This window comes from Aspergillus bombycis, assembly GCF_001792695.1.
Source record: "Aspergillus bombycis strain NRRL26010 chromosome Unknown contig00038, whole genome shotgun sequence".
NCBI lineage: Eukaryota > Fungi > Ascomycota > Eurotiomycetes > Eurotiales > Aspergillaceae > Aspergillus > Aspergillus bombycis.
This window is the reverse complement of record NW_019170040.1, coordinates 33,858-54,140: the sequence shown is the minus strand read 5'-3', so window position 1 is coordinate 54,140 and position 20,283 is coordinate 33,858. Positions and strand designations below refer to the sequence as shown.

The following is a 20,283-nucleotide window of genomic DNA, read 5'->3' as shown; positions in this document are numbered from 1 at the left end:
TCCTCATCCAGAGCATTCTACGCCAGAGATGCCACGTCTTCTGGAAACCCAAAGTGGAAACTGAAGTGAAAGAACAGTAGAGGTCTGTAACTCAGCCACTGTAGGCGTGCTATCTGGTTTGTGTTGATCATCACTCGTTCCAACGCCTTTCCAGGCTGATCAAAGTGCCCGATTCTCTATACGATCCTGGCTTGGTGACCAGCAATTCCCACTGGCCCGAATCCCACATGTTAACAGCACCATGGCTTTCGAGGATGTTCTGATGGCGAGATTGTAGAATTCAATATCCCCCATGCCCCGCCACGCATCGTAAAAGGAAATACGAAGTGGGATTACTGGCCAACGCTAGGAGACACACGCACACCGCTGCTTTTCAGCTAGAAGATAGACTCCCAGTATCGAGGAAGATGTAACCTCACTCCGCGGTCTCCGAGGATCTGTTCCGAACCACTCCGTAGCCTCAGATCCACCATGCTAGAATTGAGCTATACGAGTGGGTCCCTTCAGCTGATGATGCACGATACGGAGTGTTTACTATCGTATTACGATATACCGCGAATGGCAGTACAGAGATCGAAAACTGAGTACGTACAAGCATCCTAAATGAAGAATGTAGGTCGATAGTTCAAGGGTCTTTGGCTTTGAAGAAAACAGAGAGCTCCACTGATGAGGGCTCGCACGCACAATTCAAGATAAAAGCCCAGCTATGTCCGACTCACCGGAGCTGGTCTTCTTCTTAAGCAGAATATTCAAATACGCATTCTGAATTATTTATATGATTCACGGCAGTGTTCGCTTTTGTCGCTGTTCGGGAGAAACGGGCATATCCGCATGATGCCTTCGACTTACATCAGTCCCCAGGACGAGTATCAACTTGCGGTCAAACGCAACGAGGGCCTTGGTCAACTCTTTTACGAACAGGTCCAACGGCAATCCTCATCATTAGCTGTAGTTGATGGTGGCTCCTCGCTCACATATGACGAGGTACACAAACATGCCTGTCGCGTTGCGAAAACGCTCTCTCTCGCTTCTCTAGCCCTTGAGGAGCCTGTCGGTATCATTGTCAACCATGGTCTGAACGATGTGCTGGCCCAGATGGGGACTCTTTATGCTGGCGGGACCTGTACTCCAATGGATCCAAGTCTTCCGGACCAACAGATACGGAATCGACTGGAGAAGCTTCAAACGCGATTTGTCCTGGTGGATGGTCTAAACAAAACCCGAGATCTGCCATTCACTCAGATCTTACTGGACGATATGTTGACTTCGGACGAAACCTGCACGGAGTCTTGGGAGGAAGATACCTATCCTGTGCTTACGGATCTGTCTCACCGGGCACATATCATTCATACCTCGGGCACAACCAGCGAGCCGAAAGCAGTACAGATCGCAGCGCGTTCCATCTTGCAAGTTGTCTTTCATGCCCCATTTGAGCCAGTCAATGATGAAGATGTCGTTGCCCACGTTAACAAGAGTAGCTTTGACGTTGCCCTGTTTGATATATGGGCTCCGTTACTCCGGGGAGCCCGCATCGCGGTACTGAGTACCCCAGTTCTGTTGGATCTGACTCTTATGACGAAACATATCGACTTACTGGGGATCACTGTCATGGCCACCACAACGGCACTTCTTAACCTAGCTGCGTCGACATTTCCTCGCGCCTTTTCCAAATTACGCCTTTGCTTTATCGGTGGTGAGGCGGCGAATGCTGCAGCCATTCAAACCATCTTCAACGAAGGGCCCCCAGCTATGTTGATCAACGCGTATGGTCCCACTGAATGCTGTATCTTTTGCCTTGCACACCAGATCACCCCAAAGGATCTACGAGCAGGCTCTGTCAGCATCGGCAAGCCGATTGGTCAAACGATTGCCTATATTGCCGATGAAGCAGGGAAAGAAAGCGATGAAGGTGAACTTTGGATAGGGGGAGCTGGTGTTTCTCCGGGCTATGTCGACCAGCCTGAGAAAAATGCCGAGTCCTTTATTATAGTTGACAATACAGACACACCTTCCAATGGCCCCGTTCGGTTGTATCGTACTGGTGATCTTGTTCGCCGTCGCCAAGATGGCCAAATTGATTATATCGGCCGAAGAGATCATCAAGTCAAAATCCGCGGATTCCGAGTTGAGCTCGGAGCCATCCAGTCCAGTCTGCTCAGAACTGGTCACTTCTCTGAAGTCGCTGCGATGAAGGTCGAACTCCCACAGGCAGGCGCCGGATCACTGCTGGCTGCCTACGCTACTCCTGCTGATCCAAACAGCCCTCCGGAGACCGCTTTGGTGTTGAAAGACCTCAGAAATGTTCTCCCAGATTACATGATCCCTCAGCTGGAAGTGATCCCAAAAATGCCTCTCAATAGCCATTGCAAAGTGGATCGCAGATATTTAGCGGCACTGTTTTGCCAACGGTGGACGGACCAACAGCAAGATGCAATGTCTTATTCGCTTTGTAAAGATACTCGATCGATTTTAGCCGGGCTTTGGGCCAACCTGTTAGCCAATCCACGGCCCACTTACGAAGATGAAGATGACTTTTTCGCCTTGGGTGGCACTTCCCTGCAAGCATCGCTACTAATTAGCCAAATCCGACGCGCGTTCTCGTGCGAAATTTCTCTTTTGGCTCTGTACGATAACTCAACCCTTGGTGCTCTTACCAATATCATCGATCATTGCCCTAAGGACGGGAGCTTCGCGACTGTTCGCAACGAGACTGATATTTGGGTCGCCGATTCAATGCTTGCTGACGACATTCCCATCCCAGTCGGACCACCTGTGAACTGGCAGAGCGATATTGAAGGTCGGGTGTTCTTTACCGGTGCTACGGGGTTCGTTGGCGCTTTTATGCTGGCAGACCTTCTGCATATGCCGAAGGTCCACCAGATTGGTTGCCTGGTTAGGGCTAAAGACGCAGAGGTGGGCATGAAGCGCCTGGAAACTGCCTTAGCCAAGTACGGTCTCTGGGACGAGCGGTTTCGCTACAAACTATTGGCCTTCCCCGGTCTACTCGAGGAACCATATTTGGGTCTCGGGCAAGCGCGCTTTAACGAGCTAGCTAATTGGGCAAGTGTTGTGTTTCACCTTGGTGCTCGTGTCAACTATACCCAGCCCTACTCCCTACATCGCCCGGCCAACACACTTGGAACCGTGAACGTGGTTCGGTTTGCCTGTGCTGGAAGGAATAAGCCCGTTCACTACGTGTCTAGCATCTCCTGCTTTGGACCTACCGGTTTCGTGACCGGCTCCACTACCGTCGGTGAGGATGAAGCCCTCTTACCACACCTGAAGGCTCTTGCCTACGACCATGGTTATGCGCAGAGTCAATGGGTTGCCGAGCAGCTTTTGCGGCGTCTGATGGGCCGTGGATTCCCGATTGCAGTGTACCGTCCTGGATTCATCACCGGACATAGCCAAACCGGCGCCTGCAACCCGGATGACTTTTTCAGCCGTCTGATCTTCGCCTGCCTTGAGTTAGGATGCTACCCCCAGCTCCCTAACCAACGTAAGGAATTCATTTCTGTTGACTATGTCAACTCCGCCATTCTGCATATTGCTGGCGATCCGGCCAACCTGGGCCATGCTTTCCATATTGTGCCGCCGACCAAAGACAACATCGATATGGATGCGTCCATGGAGCTCCTGAATCAGAAGACTGATTCTGTCGTCGAACGCGTGCCCTATTCGGAATGGATTGACCGTTTATCGTCCAAGACACCAAAATCATTGCAGCCGTTGCTACCCATGCTAGCCGAGAAGGTCCAGGCCGGTTTGACGAGATGGGAACTTTACGAGAATATGCCACAATACCAGACAAAGAATCTTATGAGGGCCTTGCAGGACTATCCAGGAGGCCTGGAGTTTCGTCCCCTTGACTCTGCCTTGATGGAGAAGTACGTGGATTATCTACGGAGGCATTCGTCTTGGGTGGTATGAGATCGAGGTCCGAGCTTGGTATGGATCACATACCTTACCTTCTATTGCATATAGTTCGTTACTATTGTTGAATTACGGGTTCGGCTTTGAGATCCCTCTCTGCTGTGTTCCTGACTACAGTTTAAATTCTGCACATAGTTCCTTTCAATCCTTTTCTTCTTTCCATCTTTTGCTGTATTGTTAGAGTAAGGCGTGACAAAACGAGGGCTAGAGATTGGACTAGAGGTATCTCATATGATTGACAACTGGCATATTTAATTGGTTGCCATTAGGTGCGACCCAAAGTGAGCGCAAATTAGTGAGATTCGAGTAAGCAAATGCTTAAGCTTTACGATGTAACATAATCGATACCTGCAGGCTTGCAGCCGTACCCACTGTAGCTCAATAGGATCAAGCCATAATGTACGAAATTGATAGTCCCAAACTAGTGCCACTTCATACATCTGTAAAAGCATTACCGGTCTATCAAACCATGGAGGTGAATTTCCGAATGACGTATACTGTCCTTCATCCCGAGCCAGGAACCAAGCGATACCCTATATAAGACACACCTGGGACTGCCTCACGTCTTACTTCTTTTTATTTTGCTCGAGAATCTGGACTTCCACCGTTATACCACTAGCTATGGAGTCTCTACCGCCATCTATTGATTCGTTCTTGCCCACAGGATATCTGGGTTGGCTTTTGCTGCTCGTAGGGATTGTAGGATTGGATTGCCGCTCCATTATATGGACTTTTTTTTACTAACGTTAGTCTCAGTGGGTATGTTTCCATGTCGGCCTTGCCTTCTATAATATCTTCCTCCACCCACTGCGCAAATATCCTGGACCAGTCCTCTGTGCTGCTACTCAGCTTCCGCATTCATACCATTTGACCGCCGGCGACAGCTGCAGGTGGATTGCCAGGCTGCATGAGAAATTCGGCGATGTCGTCCGCATTGGACCCCGAGAGCTCTCATACACCACCACCTCCGCCAACCGAGCTATATTCAACAATCGCCCCACAGAAGCAACAGTGTACGAGAAAAACCCGGTAGTCTGGCTGCAGGGCTCCGGAGTCAGCCTCAATATATTCTTTGCCCGCCACAAGGAGCACATGCGATACAAGAAGCTGATCGCGCCGGCGTTCTCGGAGGCAGCAATCCGGGAACAGGAGCCGACTATTCAACGCTTTGTCACGCAGCTCATGGACGGGCTACGCGTGAGGTCCGGTGAGAATATGTATCCCGATGCCAACGGGGTAGTGGACTTGTATGCGTGGTTCAACTTCATCGTCTACGACGTTCTCACCAAGCTCGCGTTCGGTGCCGCAGTGGGCTGTCTTGATCGCGGCGATTACCATCCCTGGGTCCGGGCCGTGTTTGGCGCCATCAAACACTCGCACTTCGAGCAGGCTGCTCACAGACTCAAGCCGTATCATCGCCTCCTGGAGAGGCTCATCCCGTCCGACGTCAATGAGTCGTACTCTACCCACCTTCACTTTTCCCATCAACAGCTGGAGGAGCTACAGAAGATTGTTGAAGACCCCAGCGCCAAGATCGGGAGAGCAGAATTCGCTTCCTTCATGCTCAAGGGCATGAGTAAAGAGGAGCTGGAGGATAACGTCAACATCATCGTTGCAGCAGGCGCCGACACCACCGTGACTGCTTTGGCTTCTGTCACCTACTATATCAGCCACCATCCGGACAGCTACAAGGAACTGACCGCAGAAATCCGCAACACATTCACGCAGGAAAGTGATATTACAGCAATCGCAGTCGGCCAATTAACATACCTTAAAGCCGTGATCAAGGAATCTCTACGCTGTCACCCCTCAGTCCCCGTCGGGCTCCATCGTGTCGTTCCCAAGCAGGGCGGCATCATTGATCAAAAATGGGTGCCTGGTGGTGTAAGCAATATCCCCTATCCCCATCCACACGTGTCAATTCTTAACCTGAAACCTAACCCCCTCGCAGACATGGGTATCAGTCTCTCCGTACGCGGCATACCGCTCGTCTCGACACTGGCGCGACCCGGAACGGTTTATCCCAGAGCGCTGGCTGGGCGAAGACGCGGCCTTTACAGACGATGATCGGGATCTGTGTACTCCGTTTTCAATCGGTCCGCGGAGCTGCATTGGAATCAAGTGAGTGACGGCGGCAACCGGCCTTCCCTCTCCGAAGAACCCGATCCACCTGCTTAGATGGACGCTGACCCAGGATCCCAGCCTCGCGAATGTCAACATGCGGCTGATCATTGCCCGATTGCTGTGGAATTTTGATCTGCACGCCCAGCCGGATAATGCCGATCCCAGTGAACACCAAGAGTTCGGTGTTTGGGCGGGTAGGCCATTGCGTATTCGACTCACGCCTGTGAATCATGCCCCGTGAGCTGAGTGTTTTTGCTGGCTGGGTTTTGGGCACTTCCTGCGTGACGTACCGATGCTATTCAAACTGAAAGGGGTAACATAGGGGCGTTGCGGCTAGGGAGGGAGACCGCAGTGATGATCTGCGTATGTTAAAGGCGTCGAATGGCCGTCAGTGAGGTGCTGTCTCCAGGCTTGGTGCCATTGCACCCTGATACAAAGGAGGGAACTGGTGGATTGATGAGTCTTGGTGCCGTTGGTAAGGTGTTTACTGTCAAAGGTCTACTACTGTCGAGGAGTATATTGTTTTGTAACGGAGGACCTACTGCACAGGGTAGATATAGCCTGTCAACTAGATATAGGATACATAGGCGAATAGGAAAGAAAGTGTCTATTGGCTGAATAATGGAACGAATACAAGAGACACCGACTCTTGCCCCTTATTCCTACGTCTGCGGTACTCCTTAAATAGCTTCGAATCCTCCCCTTTCCGCTAAGTCTATCTCGTTGTATGAAGGACTAATTGGTCAGATGATACCTTTCCTAGCTAATTCTAAACTGTAACGGAGGCCAGAGTCTCTGTAGGGATGACCAGGAATCCCGTGTCCATGCAAAGGGCACCGGGCTGTAGGGGCCCGGTAGCCCTGCCGGATATACCGGCCGATTCGGTATCGGATCCGTGACAGATATGCCGATTATGATATAGGCTACTATGTAGAATGGTGGCCGATCAGAATTCGTGATACAGGGTAACTAGAATAGGATGAATTATGAAGAAATTGAGAGTCGAGATTATTCTACGAATCCCTACATTATCTGTCTACAAAAGCGTCTTCTACTAATGTATGAGTCTGGAACTAGATTCTAACAAGTTACAAGATATATATATCTAGGCATGTGCAGATGTAGCTAGAAAGACATAGTATCTGATTCTGGGTTCTAGTGCAGTTACTCTATTTGTCTGATTTTAATCTTAGTCAAGGTTTCTGGCACCTACTCCAAAAGATGCTAAAGAAGGTCTGTCCTGGGCCTTTTCTAGATAGGGTATTAGAAGTAGATATTGGAGTGCTTTCAGCAGCCTGATGAAACGTATGGAATGCTTCGACTTCGGAAGAATCCATTATGGGTTCAAGCTTTGGCGTCTAGACACGAAATCCAACCCAGGTAGGTTTTGGGTCCGACCTTCTATAGCCCAACCCATGCAAAAATCTATGATGGGTTGGGTTGGGTTGGGTTCGGGTTTGAATGGGTTCTGTCGAATTCTAGGAATACCCTTGATCAGGATACTATAGATTGTCTATTTCTAGCCTGGCCATGCAGAATTCGAGCTGTATATAAGATATATAAACAGTGTGCTAAGTACTGAGCTCATCAATCTATCGAGCATATCTTGAGCTCCAAAGCCTTTAATTCAGTTGAGATATCGAGGTTTAAAAGCGGCGCCTCGGAGGCCGACATCCGGGGGTTGCAATACTTTTGACCTATCACTTAAGCTAGAACGAAACAACCGAAACGTGGATCTGCTTCAGTCCATGTCTTGAGAAGGGCCATTCCTAACCCTATGCTTCTACTAATGCCTCTAACAGTCTCAATAAGAATAAGGTTAACGTAGTACATTGTAAACACGTTGTCCAGAGGTAGCCAGTGCATTGAGGACATTGTTCGCGAGTCGTCCGAAGGGACGTCCGTGTCGGAGGCCACTCTGCTTTTGTAAGGATGACTTTGTGAGAGTAGCCACCCTCTCGATTATTTCTTTTGACAAAGTCAAGCCTGATTCAGTAGAAGAATTTTCTTAGAAATCGTTCTTTGCATCGAAATGGAAGCGATGCGTCAGCTGTAAATGTCGGAATGGGTGCGCGAGGTCCATTCCCAATTAGACCAATAGTCGGACTGCAGGTCTGATATATCACATTGAAGGCCGTTGTTTAAGAACAAGTATCTGGAAGCCCAGCCATAACGCAGCAACTTCCAAGCGGCTCACGCGATATGTGGCTTAGGTACGGCTGAGCGGACGGGAAGCCCTGTTCTCCACACCTTATGGCCGGATGCACCGTGCTACTCTTAGAGAGAAATGATATATTGCCGTGCCTAGTTGAAGAATTATACGACGAGTTGTACGTATCATGTGGAATTTATTATCACCATGACCATCAACAAATACAAAACAAGTCTCAGAACATCGCCATCCTACTCACATCCAGAAGAGAACTTTGCCCAAAATGAGGCATCATATTCGTCCATAAGCTCCGTATATTCCGGGCCTGCAGCAGCCCAGCCTTTGATCCCACCTTCCAGGACCAGGCTCTTCAGGGCCGTGTCTCCTTGATCCTGAAGATAGTCTGCGAACCAGCCGCCGGCCCGCGTGCCACGGCCTGCGGATGACCCTGTAGATACATCAGTAACACGTCCCCACGTACTACTATAATCGTCTAGTGAGAGAACGCACCACAATACCAAATGATATTCTCCACCTTACTCGCCGATAGAAGCGTGTATAGGGTAGGAATGGTGGGATAGAGACTCTGGGCGGGGAGGTTTAAGGAACCCCGGATGGTGCCTCCCTATGTATCTTTGTCAATTGATATCCGTATGAAATGTGTTAGGTACCCGGCTTACCTCGAAATCTGCGCGTCGCAGATCTACTAGCACAAAGTCCTTTCCCGGTTGTTTACCCTCCTTGAGCCATTGCAGTAGCTCATGGCGGGGTAGCTTGGCTGCGACGTTCCTGGGGGCCGGATAGGCGGCGTGCCATGGAGTTTGAGGTGTGGACATATTGAGGAAATATGATTGTTGCTCACGAGGGAGGATAGTGGAATGTAGACATTATCGTAGAAGGTCTTGATAGCTGATAACTTTAGTAGTTGATCCCCATCTCCAAATAGGGCTAGGGCGGGGTATGTCACTCCTATGCTTTCATTGGTTGTTTGAAGAGCAAAGTATCCACTAGGCATTGACCAATCAGCAGTGACCAGTGACATGCCTTGAGCATCAAAAATCTACTACTACTATACTAGTAGTACTGTACAAGGGATATAAGTCACAGAAGAAGACTCCCATCTCCAGTACTTGTATAACTCCACTCTATACGGAGAGTGTGTTTATTTTTAATTTTTAATTCTACTACCGAACGGTGCTTCTGGCCAACAAACATTACGACCAAACTTCTCTAGCAGGTTCACCTCTACTCTCATGCCATCTCATCACGAACAGTGAATCAACAATGGCATGTGCGAAAGGCCAAACACATCCGAAATACTCTGCGGATCCCGCTATGGAGACACCAGGGCCAACAACAGATGTGGAGAAACAAGCGGACGCAGAGTCCTCAGAGAGGCCTCAGGAAAAGCAATCGGCCTTCAAGAACCTCGGGCTCCTGGACCGATTCCTCGCAGTATGGATCTTTCTAGCCATGGCAATTGGAATAATCTTGGGCAACTTCGTCCCCAACACCGGGCCTGCGTTACAACAGGGGAAGTTTGTGGGGGTGTCAATACCTATTGGTGAGCGTTCCTGGTAATCTTCTTCCTTGATCGCCCAATTGCTGATCCCATTTTGACAGCCGTCGGTCTGCTCGTCATGATGTATCCCATTCTATGCAAGGTCAGATATGAAAGCTTGCATCATGTCCTCGGTGCTCGGGGGATCTGGGTCCAGATTGGCTTCAGTATAGTTGTGAATTGGATCATCGCTCCCTTTTTTATGGTATGTCTTCTTACGCTTCCCAACTTGTTCAGCGTCTAACAAGATTTTTAGTTAGCATTGGCTTGGGCATTTTTACCCGATGAGCCCGAGTTACGACAGGGACTGATTCTTGTTGGACTGGCACGGTGTATTGCTATGGTAAGTTAATTCTCGCCCCTAAACCTCAGAGCTTAAGGATCTGTCCCCAGAACGTCGAAGCTCACAATAACTAGGTCTTAATCTGGACAGGCCTCGCCGGAGGTGACAACGAATACTGCGCGATCCTCGTCGCCATCAACTCGCTCCTCCAGATGGTCCTCTTCGCACCCATGGGAGTATTCTTCATCGAAGTAATCAGCGGCGACACCATCACATTCGAATATAGCACCGCCGCCAAAAGCGTCGCAGTCTTCCTCGGAATCCCCCTTGGCGCTGCAATCCTGACACGGTTCGTCCTCCGCTGGACAACAAGCGAACGATGGTACGACCAAGTATTCCTGAAATGGATCAGCCCGCTGTCCCTTATCGGACTCCTATTCACGATCCTAGTCCTCTTTGCCTCGCAGGGTCGCCAGGTGGTGCATCAGATTGTCTCTGTGATCCGGGTTGCGGCACCGCTCATCGTTTATTTTTCTGTTATCTTCTTTGCAACGCTTTTTATCGCGTATAAAATGGGCTTTGGGTACAGGTTGGCAGCCACGCAAAGCTTCACCGCGGCGAGCAATAACTTTGAGCTGGCTATTGCTGTGGCTGTGGCGACCTTTGGGGAGAATAGTAATCAGGCTCTTGCTGCTACTGTCGGGCCGCTTATTGAGGTTCCGGTGCTGCTGGGACTGGTTTATGCTGTGAGGCTGGTGGCGAAGCGGCTGGGCTGGAAGGATTGATTAATATGTAATATAGATTAGGATCTGTAATTAGACTAAAATCCTTCATTTCCCTGATCGTGTGCAAGACCAGTCTGAACTAACAATGTAGCCATGATCCCCTGCTAGAGAGTATTGGTGGTCAAGCATTTGGGGGCATGTAGTCAAACACTTCCACTTCATCCGTGATCGGGAACCCGTGAAGACCTTCGAAAATATCGTTATTCCACGCTGTATCCTGGAAGAGGATTTGCAGGGCCGGGTCGATGGCAAATGATGTCGGATTTGGGTCATCTGTTACCAGAACAGGCTGTAGCTGGGTGTGGTCAGCGCGAACATTCGCATTGGGCCTTGTGCCCGAAGGAGTCATGGAAGACTGTTGAGATCGCTCCGATTGGTCTCTGATTCTTTCCAGAACAGCCAAACATCGCGTTGCAGCCTCGTTATTCTCGCTCAGCTGGGCCAGACAGTCGCGCGCCCTTGATAGAGAGAGAGCCCACAGTTCCTGGTTCACGGAATCCGAGCTCGTATCCAGGGGCTGATGCGGTCTCAAGTAATGGATGCTCAGAACAATGGTGGCCTGGAATAGAAAGTATGTGGCATACCAGCTCAGACCGACGTGGATGTTGTCGCGGTAATCCAAGCAGAACGTTGTAATGTCTTGGATGGTCTCGATCGCAACGTAGTGACATATGTTCTGTGCTTCCTCAACATCCGATATTAAGCTGCACAGGCGCTGGCTCCCCCACCATAGCATCATTCTTAGATTTTGTTCTTTCCACCCGACAACTGCACGCGGGCCTCGAAACCAATCTGGCACGTCTTGTGCGGTGAAGTACACAGGCAAAGAAAGCCTCCAAGCCTTCAGTCGATGATCCAGTGAGCGAGAGATTCTCAAGTCGAGGATGTTCTCTTTCGGGGCGGAAATCACATTACTGTAGATGTTGTTTCCGATGGAGGCTAATCGCGCCTGTGCGATTATGGCGGAATATGTTGTAGGCCGGTCTGATGGTGTCGGGAGTATCGAGGTTAATGTGCATGCCTACAAGTCCAATCAGCCCTTTTTTTCTTAGCCAAGGATAATGTTCTATCTTACCGAATCGTCTATGTTGCGGGGGAGGCAAGTCTCGATGAAGCTATCAGAGGCCATGACGGGTCTGCCAGTAGTAATGCCAAACCCACTATCGAAACAATACACGACCCACCAGATGACCCTTCTTCGCTCATGGAACAGTGAATCAGTCTTCGCTGCGGCGGGCGGCTCGCGATGAAGTCCCAGGCCAAGGGCCATGCGGTACGCTATTCCGATGAAATTGTATCCTGTATTCGGCCGATCCCGCTTCTGGAGGTAGTTCCCCTTATTCTTGTCAGTATACTAAGCGAGGTGGTTATCATCGACGGAAACTGACAAATAAGAGAAACGCTTGCACCGTGAGGAGTGTTCCGGACTCCAACATATGCATTGACATACGCGATCGTGCGGCGGAATAATATTGACATTCTCTAGAGCCAGACGTGCCGCCGAGAAGCCAGTTCCCTATCGCCAGGACGATGTAGAATATTGAATGCCAGCTTGACCGATCTTGAAGCTGATGGCGATCTTGATACTGTTGTCGAAATGTACTCTCATGCAAAATCGGGTACGATGTATTATAATACGTGAAATATGCGTTGACTAGACCATCAAGGATGGCGGTGGTACCCAGATGTGCTGAACGCAGAAGATCCGGACCCCTATCAGAGTCTTCAGCCACGACCTGAGTCCGCTGATTGGTCTCTACATCAGAACTCTCAGGGATCAGACCTGGCACGTTTCTCAAGATACTAGACCCTGCGCTGTTGCCTAGAAATACGATTAGCTCCACGTTAGTAGACGTAGATTCCGTGCAACCCACCGAGATAGCCAGCTTCCGCGCTCCCTGTGGGCAAAGATGCCATGCCATCCAGACCCACTCTTCGAAGCTCAGCAGGAGACCCTAGTGAAGCTTCGGTCCATTCAAACTCATCTACCGAAGCGGGGCTCATTCCGTCAAAAGCCGAGGCATGCAGGCTACTTCGCGGAATAGTCGTCGTCTTCAGTGCGTCCTCGATATCAACATCCGGGTTCAGCCGATGCAAAAGCGCAGTTAAACTGGCGCAGCGACGTTCTATTTGATCCATATTTCTAGATACTTGTCAGATAAACCGCCCGACCAGGGCATGATACAACACCCACTTGCGCGTCAATGGCGTTCGTAACGATGGACGGCCGAAGATGCATGGTTTATTGGCTCGGGAACAGTACGAGCATGGCGGCGTCCCGGAGCACTGTGGGGCGTGTGAGCAGGTAAAATCCAAGTAAGGAATTGACTTGGTGTAGTTACCTTGCTTTTACGTTTCTATAATGTCTCGCACAATATGTAAGTCAGATACTCTTTACTCCAGTAATGCTTTTTCTCACCCGACATTCTGTACACTATCGCATGTTAGTTGCATAGCCAGACAAACACCGCATGGCAACTTACTGCTCGCAGCTCGTGCGGACCAGGTGGAGAAGTAGAGCATTTCGGCATTGTGGGTGCAGGGGAATTTCACACTAAAAGGCAATATGATCGAATGTCTCACAATATTCTAAATCGAACTGGTCATTGATATGGCTAGTATGGAGATCGATTAGCATGCCGGAGGAAACGTGGGTATGAAGGATGCAAACATCCCGAGACGCCCGAGAAAAAGGCCTGCGCTTCCAGGTGACTAAGTCGAACCCTAATAGCCATCGTCTGGTTCTAGATTTTTGTCTTTCAATGTGCTATTGCATTTATACATATCTGCTGGTCTGTGGTTACTATTTGAACTGCAATACTCAAATAGTATAGTGTGTGCCTAATACTGAGCTAATCTCATGTCACAACCTCCGGCTCTGAAATATAGAACGTTTATGAATATATCATGTCACAATAGTAAAAGTTACAAGCGCAGCTACTTAGTATCCCAGATATTGGACCTTCATTTACTTTCTAAAAGAGAATTTATATTAGAAGCTTTCACCCAAAAAACATAACAAAGTCGCCAGCAACTAGGTGTTTGGCATGGCGGAGCGGTGGATAGGTGCAAGATCTTGATTGGGATTGTCGTGCCGAAATGGATGAGCTCAAGAGATCGAAACAAAGAGAAAACGCGAGAAAGGGGACTAATAATGGCATTGCTACGCTTTAAGAAAACAGAATCACTACTATAATGTACTAGCATTTCATCGCGCTCATCACTATCTTCAATAGTCTCCGCTGCCACGACAATCCCATAGCCTGTGATACCCCACGGGGATATCCCGACGGAGAACAGTTGTCCGACGCTGACAGACCAGTTCATTTTAAATTCTTGGACTAAGGGCAACAGTATCGTGGAGTTTTCTTTTCTGTCATTAGAGGGACTCGTGTTCGGGCGACAGGCAGCCGACGGAAGTTGTAACCGGTGGGTCTAGCTCCTCTGGCGAGAGCATCGATTTGTTCAGTTCTGAAATAACCGAGAGCCAGTCAGACAGGCACACACCACGGAAGGCCTTACATGGGAATATGATTTGTTACTGCTCAGCATGCTGTCGCACGGGGATGTGCTGGAACGATGTGGAAGCAGCCGGAAAGTAGGAACATCGGAAGGCGATTAGAGATATAGAACTCGTGTTCTTTTGTTATTTGTGCTCGGCTTAATCAGAATCATGCTATGCGAACAATAGAGGAGTAGTGTTACTAAACGTGGTCTATTAATATTCATTTAATGCTAAGATCTGCTCAAGGAAGCGTGTATCCTCCATCAATAATGACATCACTTCCAGTAGTATAAGTAGAAGCATCACTAGCAAGGTAAAGGTATAAACCCTTGATTTCCTTAGTATGTCCCTGGCGGCCGAGAGAGGACATACGATAGGCCTCGTTAATCGCAAGTGGCTTGCGCCCATCTTAGTGTCGAAAAAGCCGGGCGACACGATATTAACGCGAGCGAACTCCCGCCATTCCCGGGCAAGGGATTTTCCAAAATGTGTAATGAAAGCCTTGGTGGCGTTATAAACCGGCTGGTCGGTGGGTACATTGACAATGTGCGCGCTCATGCTGGATGTTATTATCAGGTTTCCGCTGCCTTGACGCTGGAATACTTCGCCGGCGTACTTGGCGCAGAAGACAACGCCGTCAACTACGTGTTGGGTTTAGTATGGTGGACGTCAATTCTAAGGGTAGTGAAGTCTTACCGTTGACTGACATCTGCTTCTGATATTCGTCTAGCTTTTGTTCCAATATGGGCTTTGAGATAGCCATTCCTGTTCAATGTCAACTTGCCGTCCCTAACATCGTTGTTACAGATTGAATGTCTTACCAGCATTAGCAACGAACACATCGATCTTTCCGAAATCCCGAACAACCTCTGCAATAGTCTTCTGCACTTGTTCGGCGTCCGAGACTATAAGACTGGAGTCAGCGGCCGGTGTCGACCACCGAACATGCATACAACTTACTATCAACTTTGTAGGCAATGGCCTTAATTCCGTGGGTTTGGGCAAGAGCCTCAGCTTTCTTAATAGCGGCATCATTTCTTCCCAGATCATATTAGCCCGTTGCTATGCGCATTGTTTGATAAGTCCATGACTCACGAATTATACCAGAGGGCAACGTCCGCGTTCGCCTCCGCCATGGCCTCTGACACCGCATAGCCGATACCGTCCGCCGCGCCCGTCACCACGGCTACCCTTCCCGACATCTTGAATTGTTCCAAGACATTGGCAGGTGTGTTCGGGAAGGGCCGGGGGAATCCATCACGGATCTTTGCGCAGTCGGCTACGGTCATAGACATTTTGACGGTTGTGGATGGAAATTAATGAATGTGTGTAGTGTTGAGAGCTTAGATACAACGACAAACAAGCTACCTACTTATAGCTGGCCTGGAAGAGTTTCATTTGAATATAACTCATTCCACTGAGGAGTAAATCCGATGCTTGTGGCTCACTGACGGGTAACTGTGTACCGATCCCATAGGTGACTGGGTGAGAGTCTCTACGGGCCACTGTACCCCGATTACCGTACCAGGTGATTATCATAAACATATACCGACGAAAATACCTTGGTGTTGTGGGTTATATTTTCTCTTTTTGGTACCGCTATGCTCCATCTCTCATGGTCCCTAAGTGGACCTGCGGTCAGGGCGTCCATACCGACCTTCACAAGAATGAACCTACATGCTAAAACCCAAGATGCAGATGAGTATCAAGAAAGCCCTCTGTGTTCTTTTCTACACAGAAACGAACAATATATCTACCCTGATAGCTCTTTCCCAGGGGCGTCCGGCTTTACCAGACCTCTAGGAATCCCCATAGGCAGACTATCCTTTGCCGTGGGTATTCTGAGTTGTTTATTTCCTACCAAGCAGCATGGATGACATGCAACTGTTCATTGATTCGGTTGAATGGATAGAGGAGCATTGTTCGGGTCCGGTAGGATCAAGGTGGATATGGGAATTTGGGTTAGGGTTTGTGTCATGCGTAGTGGAATCTGTCGGGACACAGTGCGCCGATGCATGTCGGCGAAGGCTAACCTGGCCACTAGGCGTATCGACATTGCGAAAATCTAGTATTATACCTAGCATTTACCTTTCTTAGTTGTAACAACATTGTACGTAACAAAATGAACGAAATAGCTACAATTCTATTCTAAGCTGAGGTCTGGTTGCCAGGAGGCCTGATTAGAGGGCCTCAACAGCCCTACATTTATGTGGACAACTATTCACCAACCCACTCCGGTTCAACATAAAGATAGCTATTAGCTACTAGGTTATAGAAATGTACATTCCTCTGCTGGTACGAGCATACAAGCCACCGTCTGTGATCATGCTTCAACGTTTTCCACATGGCTATCGGCGTCCTTTTCTTGCTTCCCATCAAATCCAGCCCCAACACCAAGCTGTCTGTAAATATTTGCCAGTCGCATCGCGTCTTGTTCCCCCTGACTGCCGCCGAAAATCTTATCCATTTCTTCAATGGGCACACCATTTGTTTCCGGAAGGAAGAAGTACACCCAGACCGCGAGAAAGACACAGAAGGCTGAGCGGAATTAGTGCTGTACTAAGGAAGACATGGAAGAGATTAACGAACCCAAGTAGAAGTAAAACGTGCCGAATTCAATCGACTCCAGCATCCGAGGCGTGATAAGCGCCACAATGAACTGATCCAGCAGGTTAGTATTGTTAGCAAGTATTATAACGGGATAATACTTACGTTACTCAACCAATTTGTACCGATGGCGATACCAACAGCTTGAGACCGCACCCCCGGAGGGAAGATCTCAGAGGGAATAACCCAGTTGACGCAGCCAATGCTATACGCGAAGTTACATACGTACAGCCATATAAACACCGCCGTGGCCCAGCCAGCACCCTGGTTGCTGGCCCAGGAACTCTTGTATACGGCATAGAGGGTAGCTACTATGAGCTGGGAGATGCCCATTCCGGCAGCACCCGCAAGGAGGACCTTTCTGCGGCCCCAGCGATCCATGTACATGATTGCCGGGATAGTGCAGAGGAAGTTCAGAATTCCGATTACACCGGTCGCGAGGAGATCTACCGAGCTGCCAGACAGGCCAATCTTCCTGAAGATCTGGGGTGCGTAATAGATAATAGCGTTGATACCTTGCGGTGGTTAGTCTAGCGTAATGTTATAGTGACGAAATGATTTACCCGTGAATTGCTGGATCAATTGGAGGAGACAGGCAAGCAAGAGGCGGCGATTCAAGTGGCGAAAGGTAAAAAGGGACTTATATCTTTCGTAGCTCAGACGAATAGGTGAGGTGACTCCTGGAAACATGGCAGCAGTTGTCTCGTCGTCGAACATCGCTGACGCCTTGATCTCAAGCATTTCCTGGATGATGCGGTTGTCGCTTATAGGCACACGACGCACGCGGGAGAGCGTCGACATAGCTTCGTCTTCTCTGTCTGAAGTTCTGTTAGCCACTTGTCATGCTCCGCTTGTTACTTCGGGAAGCGTACTCTTCATCATCAGCCAGCGTGGAGTGTATGGCAAGAAGAAAGTTCCAAAGCCCAGTATTAACGAAAATAGACATTGCAAGGCGAGAGGGAAGCGCCATGCAGCGGGCGACTGCCCGTCCCCTGTTCCACCAATATGCTGGGTTCCGAAATTCAGCCAGAAGGCTATCATGATGCCACCCGTAATCGCGAATTGCTGTAGAGCAACAAGTCCACCGCGAAGATTGGGTGGTGCTAGCTCACTGATATAGAGAGGAACCACCATTGACAGCTGACCAATTGCCAACCCTGCGATGAACCGACTGATAAAGATCATCGGCACATTGACCGATGCAGCCTGGAGAATTGATCCGATAAGGAAGATAACATTGGCAAGGAGGATGGACCAACGTCGCGAGAGGCGATCGGCGATGGGACCATTGGCAAGGGCACCAAACATGGCACCCAGTGTGAGAACAGAAACCAACCAACCTTGGAGTGTCGAGTCGTTGGCCAATGTGGGAAATTCCTTGCCCTATGGAAGGTTAGTGGCGCAGGTCTCTGACTACATCTCTCGCAGAGAAACACAAACGAAGTTGTTCATCACTAAAATCCCACTGATGACTCCCTGGTCATACCTGCGAGTACGATAGTTAGGTCATGCCCAGGTAGCTAGGATTGGACTGAAAGACACACCCGAAGAGGACACCTCCGAGGCTCGCAAACAAGGATAGAAATAATAGAAATGGCTGTTCCACAAGGCCTTTGTATCCTGGAATACAGTCAGCAATCAACCAAGTTGGGAGACTTCACCTTGAACATCGACCTACCGGACTGTCCGTACGAAATGTCCAAGCCCGAGCCAGCGCCGGTAGTACTGTCGCCGGCAGCAACCATTGTGATAAGCAAAGTATTTAGTGGGAAAGAGAGAATAAGCTTCTACCGTGATAGTGAGCAGAAAGTCGATCTTCTTTAGGCGCAGGCGTCTCTTGTGATTGTAGAACAGCGGGGCGAAGGTAGATATACCCTGCCACAACCAGTACCAATGAACTGCTCCATAACCAGTAAACATTCGTCACAATACAAGCCAGGAGGCCATGTGGAGAATCTGGGGTATGGGGCTACAGGTGACGCATGGGACGATCCCAACAATGTATATCGGCACTTCTTGGACCGAGGGCTGTCGGCGCGCAGTGCCCCGACAGCTGAAGCCAGACACTTGGACCATATACAGAGCAGAGACAAGGACTTAGGGCCGCTGTTGCAGTCTTCTCAGCTAAATCATATCTCTAAACTTATTAATTGAGTTAGAGTATACACTTAACGTCCAGAGTCCTGGCGTATTGGGAAAAGTAGAGAATATAAAGCAAGTCGTACAACAACACCACTTCCTAGTTCCTATATGAAAAGGTTATCACTATTTATATATTTATATCAATAGGATTCCTGAGTAGACGTTAGAGAAGAGCTTGACGCAATATTGGATTAGTTACTGTATATGTTCCCAAGCCATAGTTAACCAGACCATAGACTTGGCCAAATGTCCTACTGTAATTGAATCCCCATGTAACGGCAGTATACTATATAGGTACCCTCAGGGCATTCGGGATCGTTGATCCCGAATTATATGACCTTTTGGCCTTGTGGAATAGGGTGCCCTGGCTCTATCTCTTACACCCCATGTGCGTTTTCGAACTGTCTTAGATCAAGTCTGCTGATTTTGAACGTGTAAAGAAAGACCTTAAAAGCAAAATGATGACGGGCAGGATTTAGAGCAGGCAATTGAATAATTTATAATACGAGACTTAAGCCCAGAATGCCACGAAAAGCTTCCCCTTAGTAGGAGCGCACTCCCGCCAATTTCAAGACCTGATCAGTCAACTCCAGCTTCTCCAACGATTCCTCACGTCCCCCAGGACAAATCTGATCCCCCCTCATAACCTTCCCCTGTGCAAAAATATTGCAACACAGCCAATGAGTTGTGCCTTCGTAACGGTGGAAGATACTAGCCTTAAGGGCTAGATCCTCAGGTGTAGCCAACTTGGCCGGGGTGTATGTAGCGTAGATAATTGTCCGAATAGTTTCGCTCTTTGGCAGTGAGGCATAATGCACTGCTCGTGAATCCCAGATAATCAAGTCTCCCGGTTTCGCCTCTACTTTAATCAGCGCGCACCCATGATTCTCGGACCATTTCACATCTTCCAATGTAAATCCGTACCAGTCAAACTGACCGGGCGCGTCGACGGCTTTGGGCTTAGGAGGATTCTCCTAGAAGAACTGTTCGAAGAACTCTGAGCTTCCTTGAAGGAGCTGTAAGCCGCCATCCAAAGGACCAGACTCGGAAAGATTGATAATTCCCTGGGGGCAGGTCAATCCCTTGCGAATGGGAGACTGGTCGATATGAGGCCAGGGAGTCAATGTAATGGAAGCTTCTCGACGAGGCAGACTAGATACACAATTTATATGTAGCATTTCCTCCCCGTGC

At 49.1% G+C, this 20,283-nt stretch overlaps 7 protein-coding genes across 7 annotated transcripts; 3 read left to right on the top strand and 4 right to left on the bottom strand.

The window, feature by feature from the left end:
* Positions 1-834: 834 nt before the first annotated feature.
* ABOM_005473 (non-ribosomal peptide synthetase) lies at positions 835-3,930 on the top strand (the record flags this gene model as incomplete). The annotated part of the gene is made up of 1 exon (XM_022532602.1): positions 835-3,930. The coding sequence occupies one exon, from the start codon at positions 835-837 to the stop codon at positions 3,928-3,930; it is 3,096 nt and encodes a 1,031-aa protein (XP_022389501.1).
* Positions 3,931-4,554: 624 nt separating this feature from the next.
* On the top strand, positions 4,555-6,298 carry ABOM_005472 (cytochrome P450; the record flags this gene model as incomplete). The annotated part of the gene is made up of 4 exons (XM_022532601.1): positions 4,555-4,632; positions 4,690-5,817; positions 5,885-6,054; positions 6,136-6,298. The coding sequence occupies 4 exons, from the start codon at positions 4,555-4,557 to the stop codon at positions 6,296-6,298; spliced, it is 1,539 nt and encodes a 512-aa protein (XP_022389471.1).
* Positions 6,299-8,460: 2,162 nt separating this feature from the next.
* On the bottom strand, positions 8,461-9,045 carry ABOM_005471 (putative arsenate reductase (Arc2); the record flags this gene model as incomplete). The annotated part of the gene is made up of 3 exons (XM_022532600.1): positions 8,461-8,657; positions 8,720-8,834; positions 8,890-9,045. 3 exons carry the CDS (start codon positions 9,043-9,045, stop codon positions 8,461-8,463), a joined length of 468 nt encoding a protein of 155 aa, XP_022389470.1.
* Positions 9,046-9,544: 499 nt separating this feature from the next.
* On the top strand, positions 9,545-10,838 carry ABOM_005470 (arsenic resistance protein; the record flags this gene model as incomplete). The annotated part of the gene is made up of 4 exons (XM_022532599.1): positions 9,545-9,773; positions 9,833-9,975; positions 10,027-10,113; positions 10,188-10,838. The coding sequence occupies 4 exons, from the start codon at positions 9,545-9,547 to the stop codon at positions 10,836-10,838; spliced, it is 1,110 nt and encodes a 369-aa protein (XP_022389549.1).
* Positions 10,839-10,959: 121 nt separating this feature from the next.
* Positions 10,960-13,369, bottom strand: ABOM_005469 (Zn(II)2Cys6 transcription factor; the record flags this gene model as incomplete). The annotated part of the gene is made up of 8 exons (XM_022532598.1): positions 10,960-11,859; positions 11,914-12,174; positions 12,227-12,660; positions 12,713-12,981; positions 13,033-13,124; positions 13,181-13,195; positions 13,258-13,272; positions 13,322-13,369. The coding sequence occupies 8 exons, from the start codon at positions 13,367-13,369 to the stop codon at positions 10,960-10,962; spliced, it is 2,034 nt and encodes a 677-aa protein (XP_022389522.1).
* Positions 13,370-14,584: 1,215 nt separating this feature from the next.
* Positions 14,585-15,638, bottom strand: ABOM_005468 (putative short-chain dehydrogenase; the record flags this gene model as incomplete). Its single annotated transcript, XM_022532597.1, has 6 exons — positions 14,585-14,671; positions 14,716-14,984; positions 15,040-15,108; positions 15,165-15,248; positions 15,304-15,380; positions 15,439-15,638. 6 exons carry the CDS (start codon positions 15,636-15,638, stop codon positions 14,585-14,587), a joined length of 786 nt encoding a protein of 261 aa, XP_022389517.1.
* Positions 15,639-16,666: 1,028 nt separating this feature from the next.
* Positions 16,667-18,695, bottom strand: ABOM_005467 (sugar porter family MFS transporter; the record flags this gene model as incomplete). The annotated part of the gene is made up of 8 exons (XM_022532596.1): positions 16,667-16,881; positions 16,933-17,002; positions 17,056-17,465; positions 17,514-17,768; positions 17,823-18,333; positions 18,391-18,436; positions 18,495-18,570; positions 18,629-18,695. 8 exons carry the CDS (start codon positions 18,693-18,695, stop codon positions 16,667-16,669), a joined length of 1,650 nt encoding a protein of 549 aa, XP_022389524.1.
* Between the last annotated feature and the right edge of the window lie 1,588 nt (positions 18,696-20,283).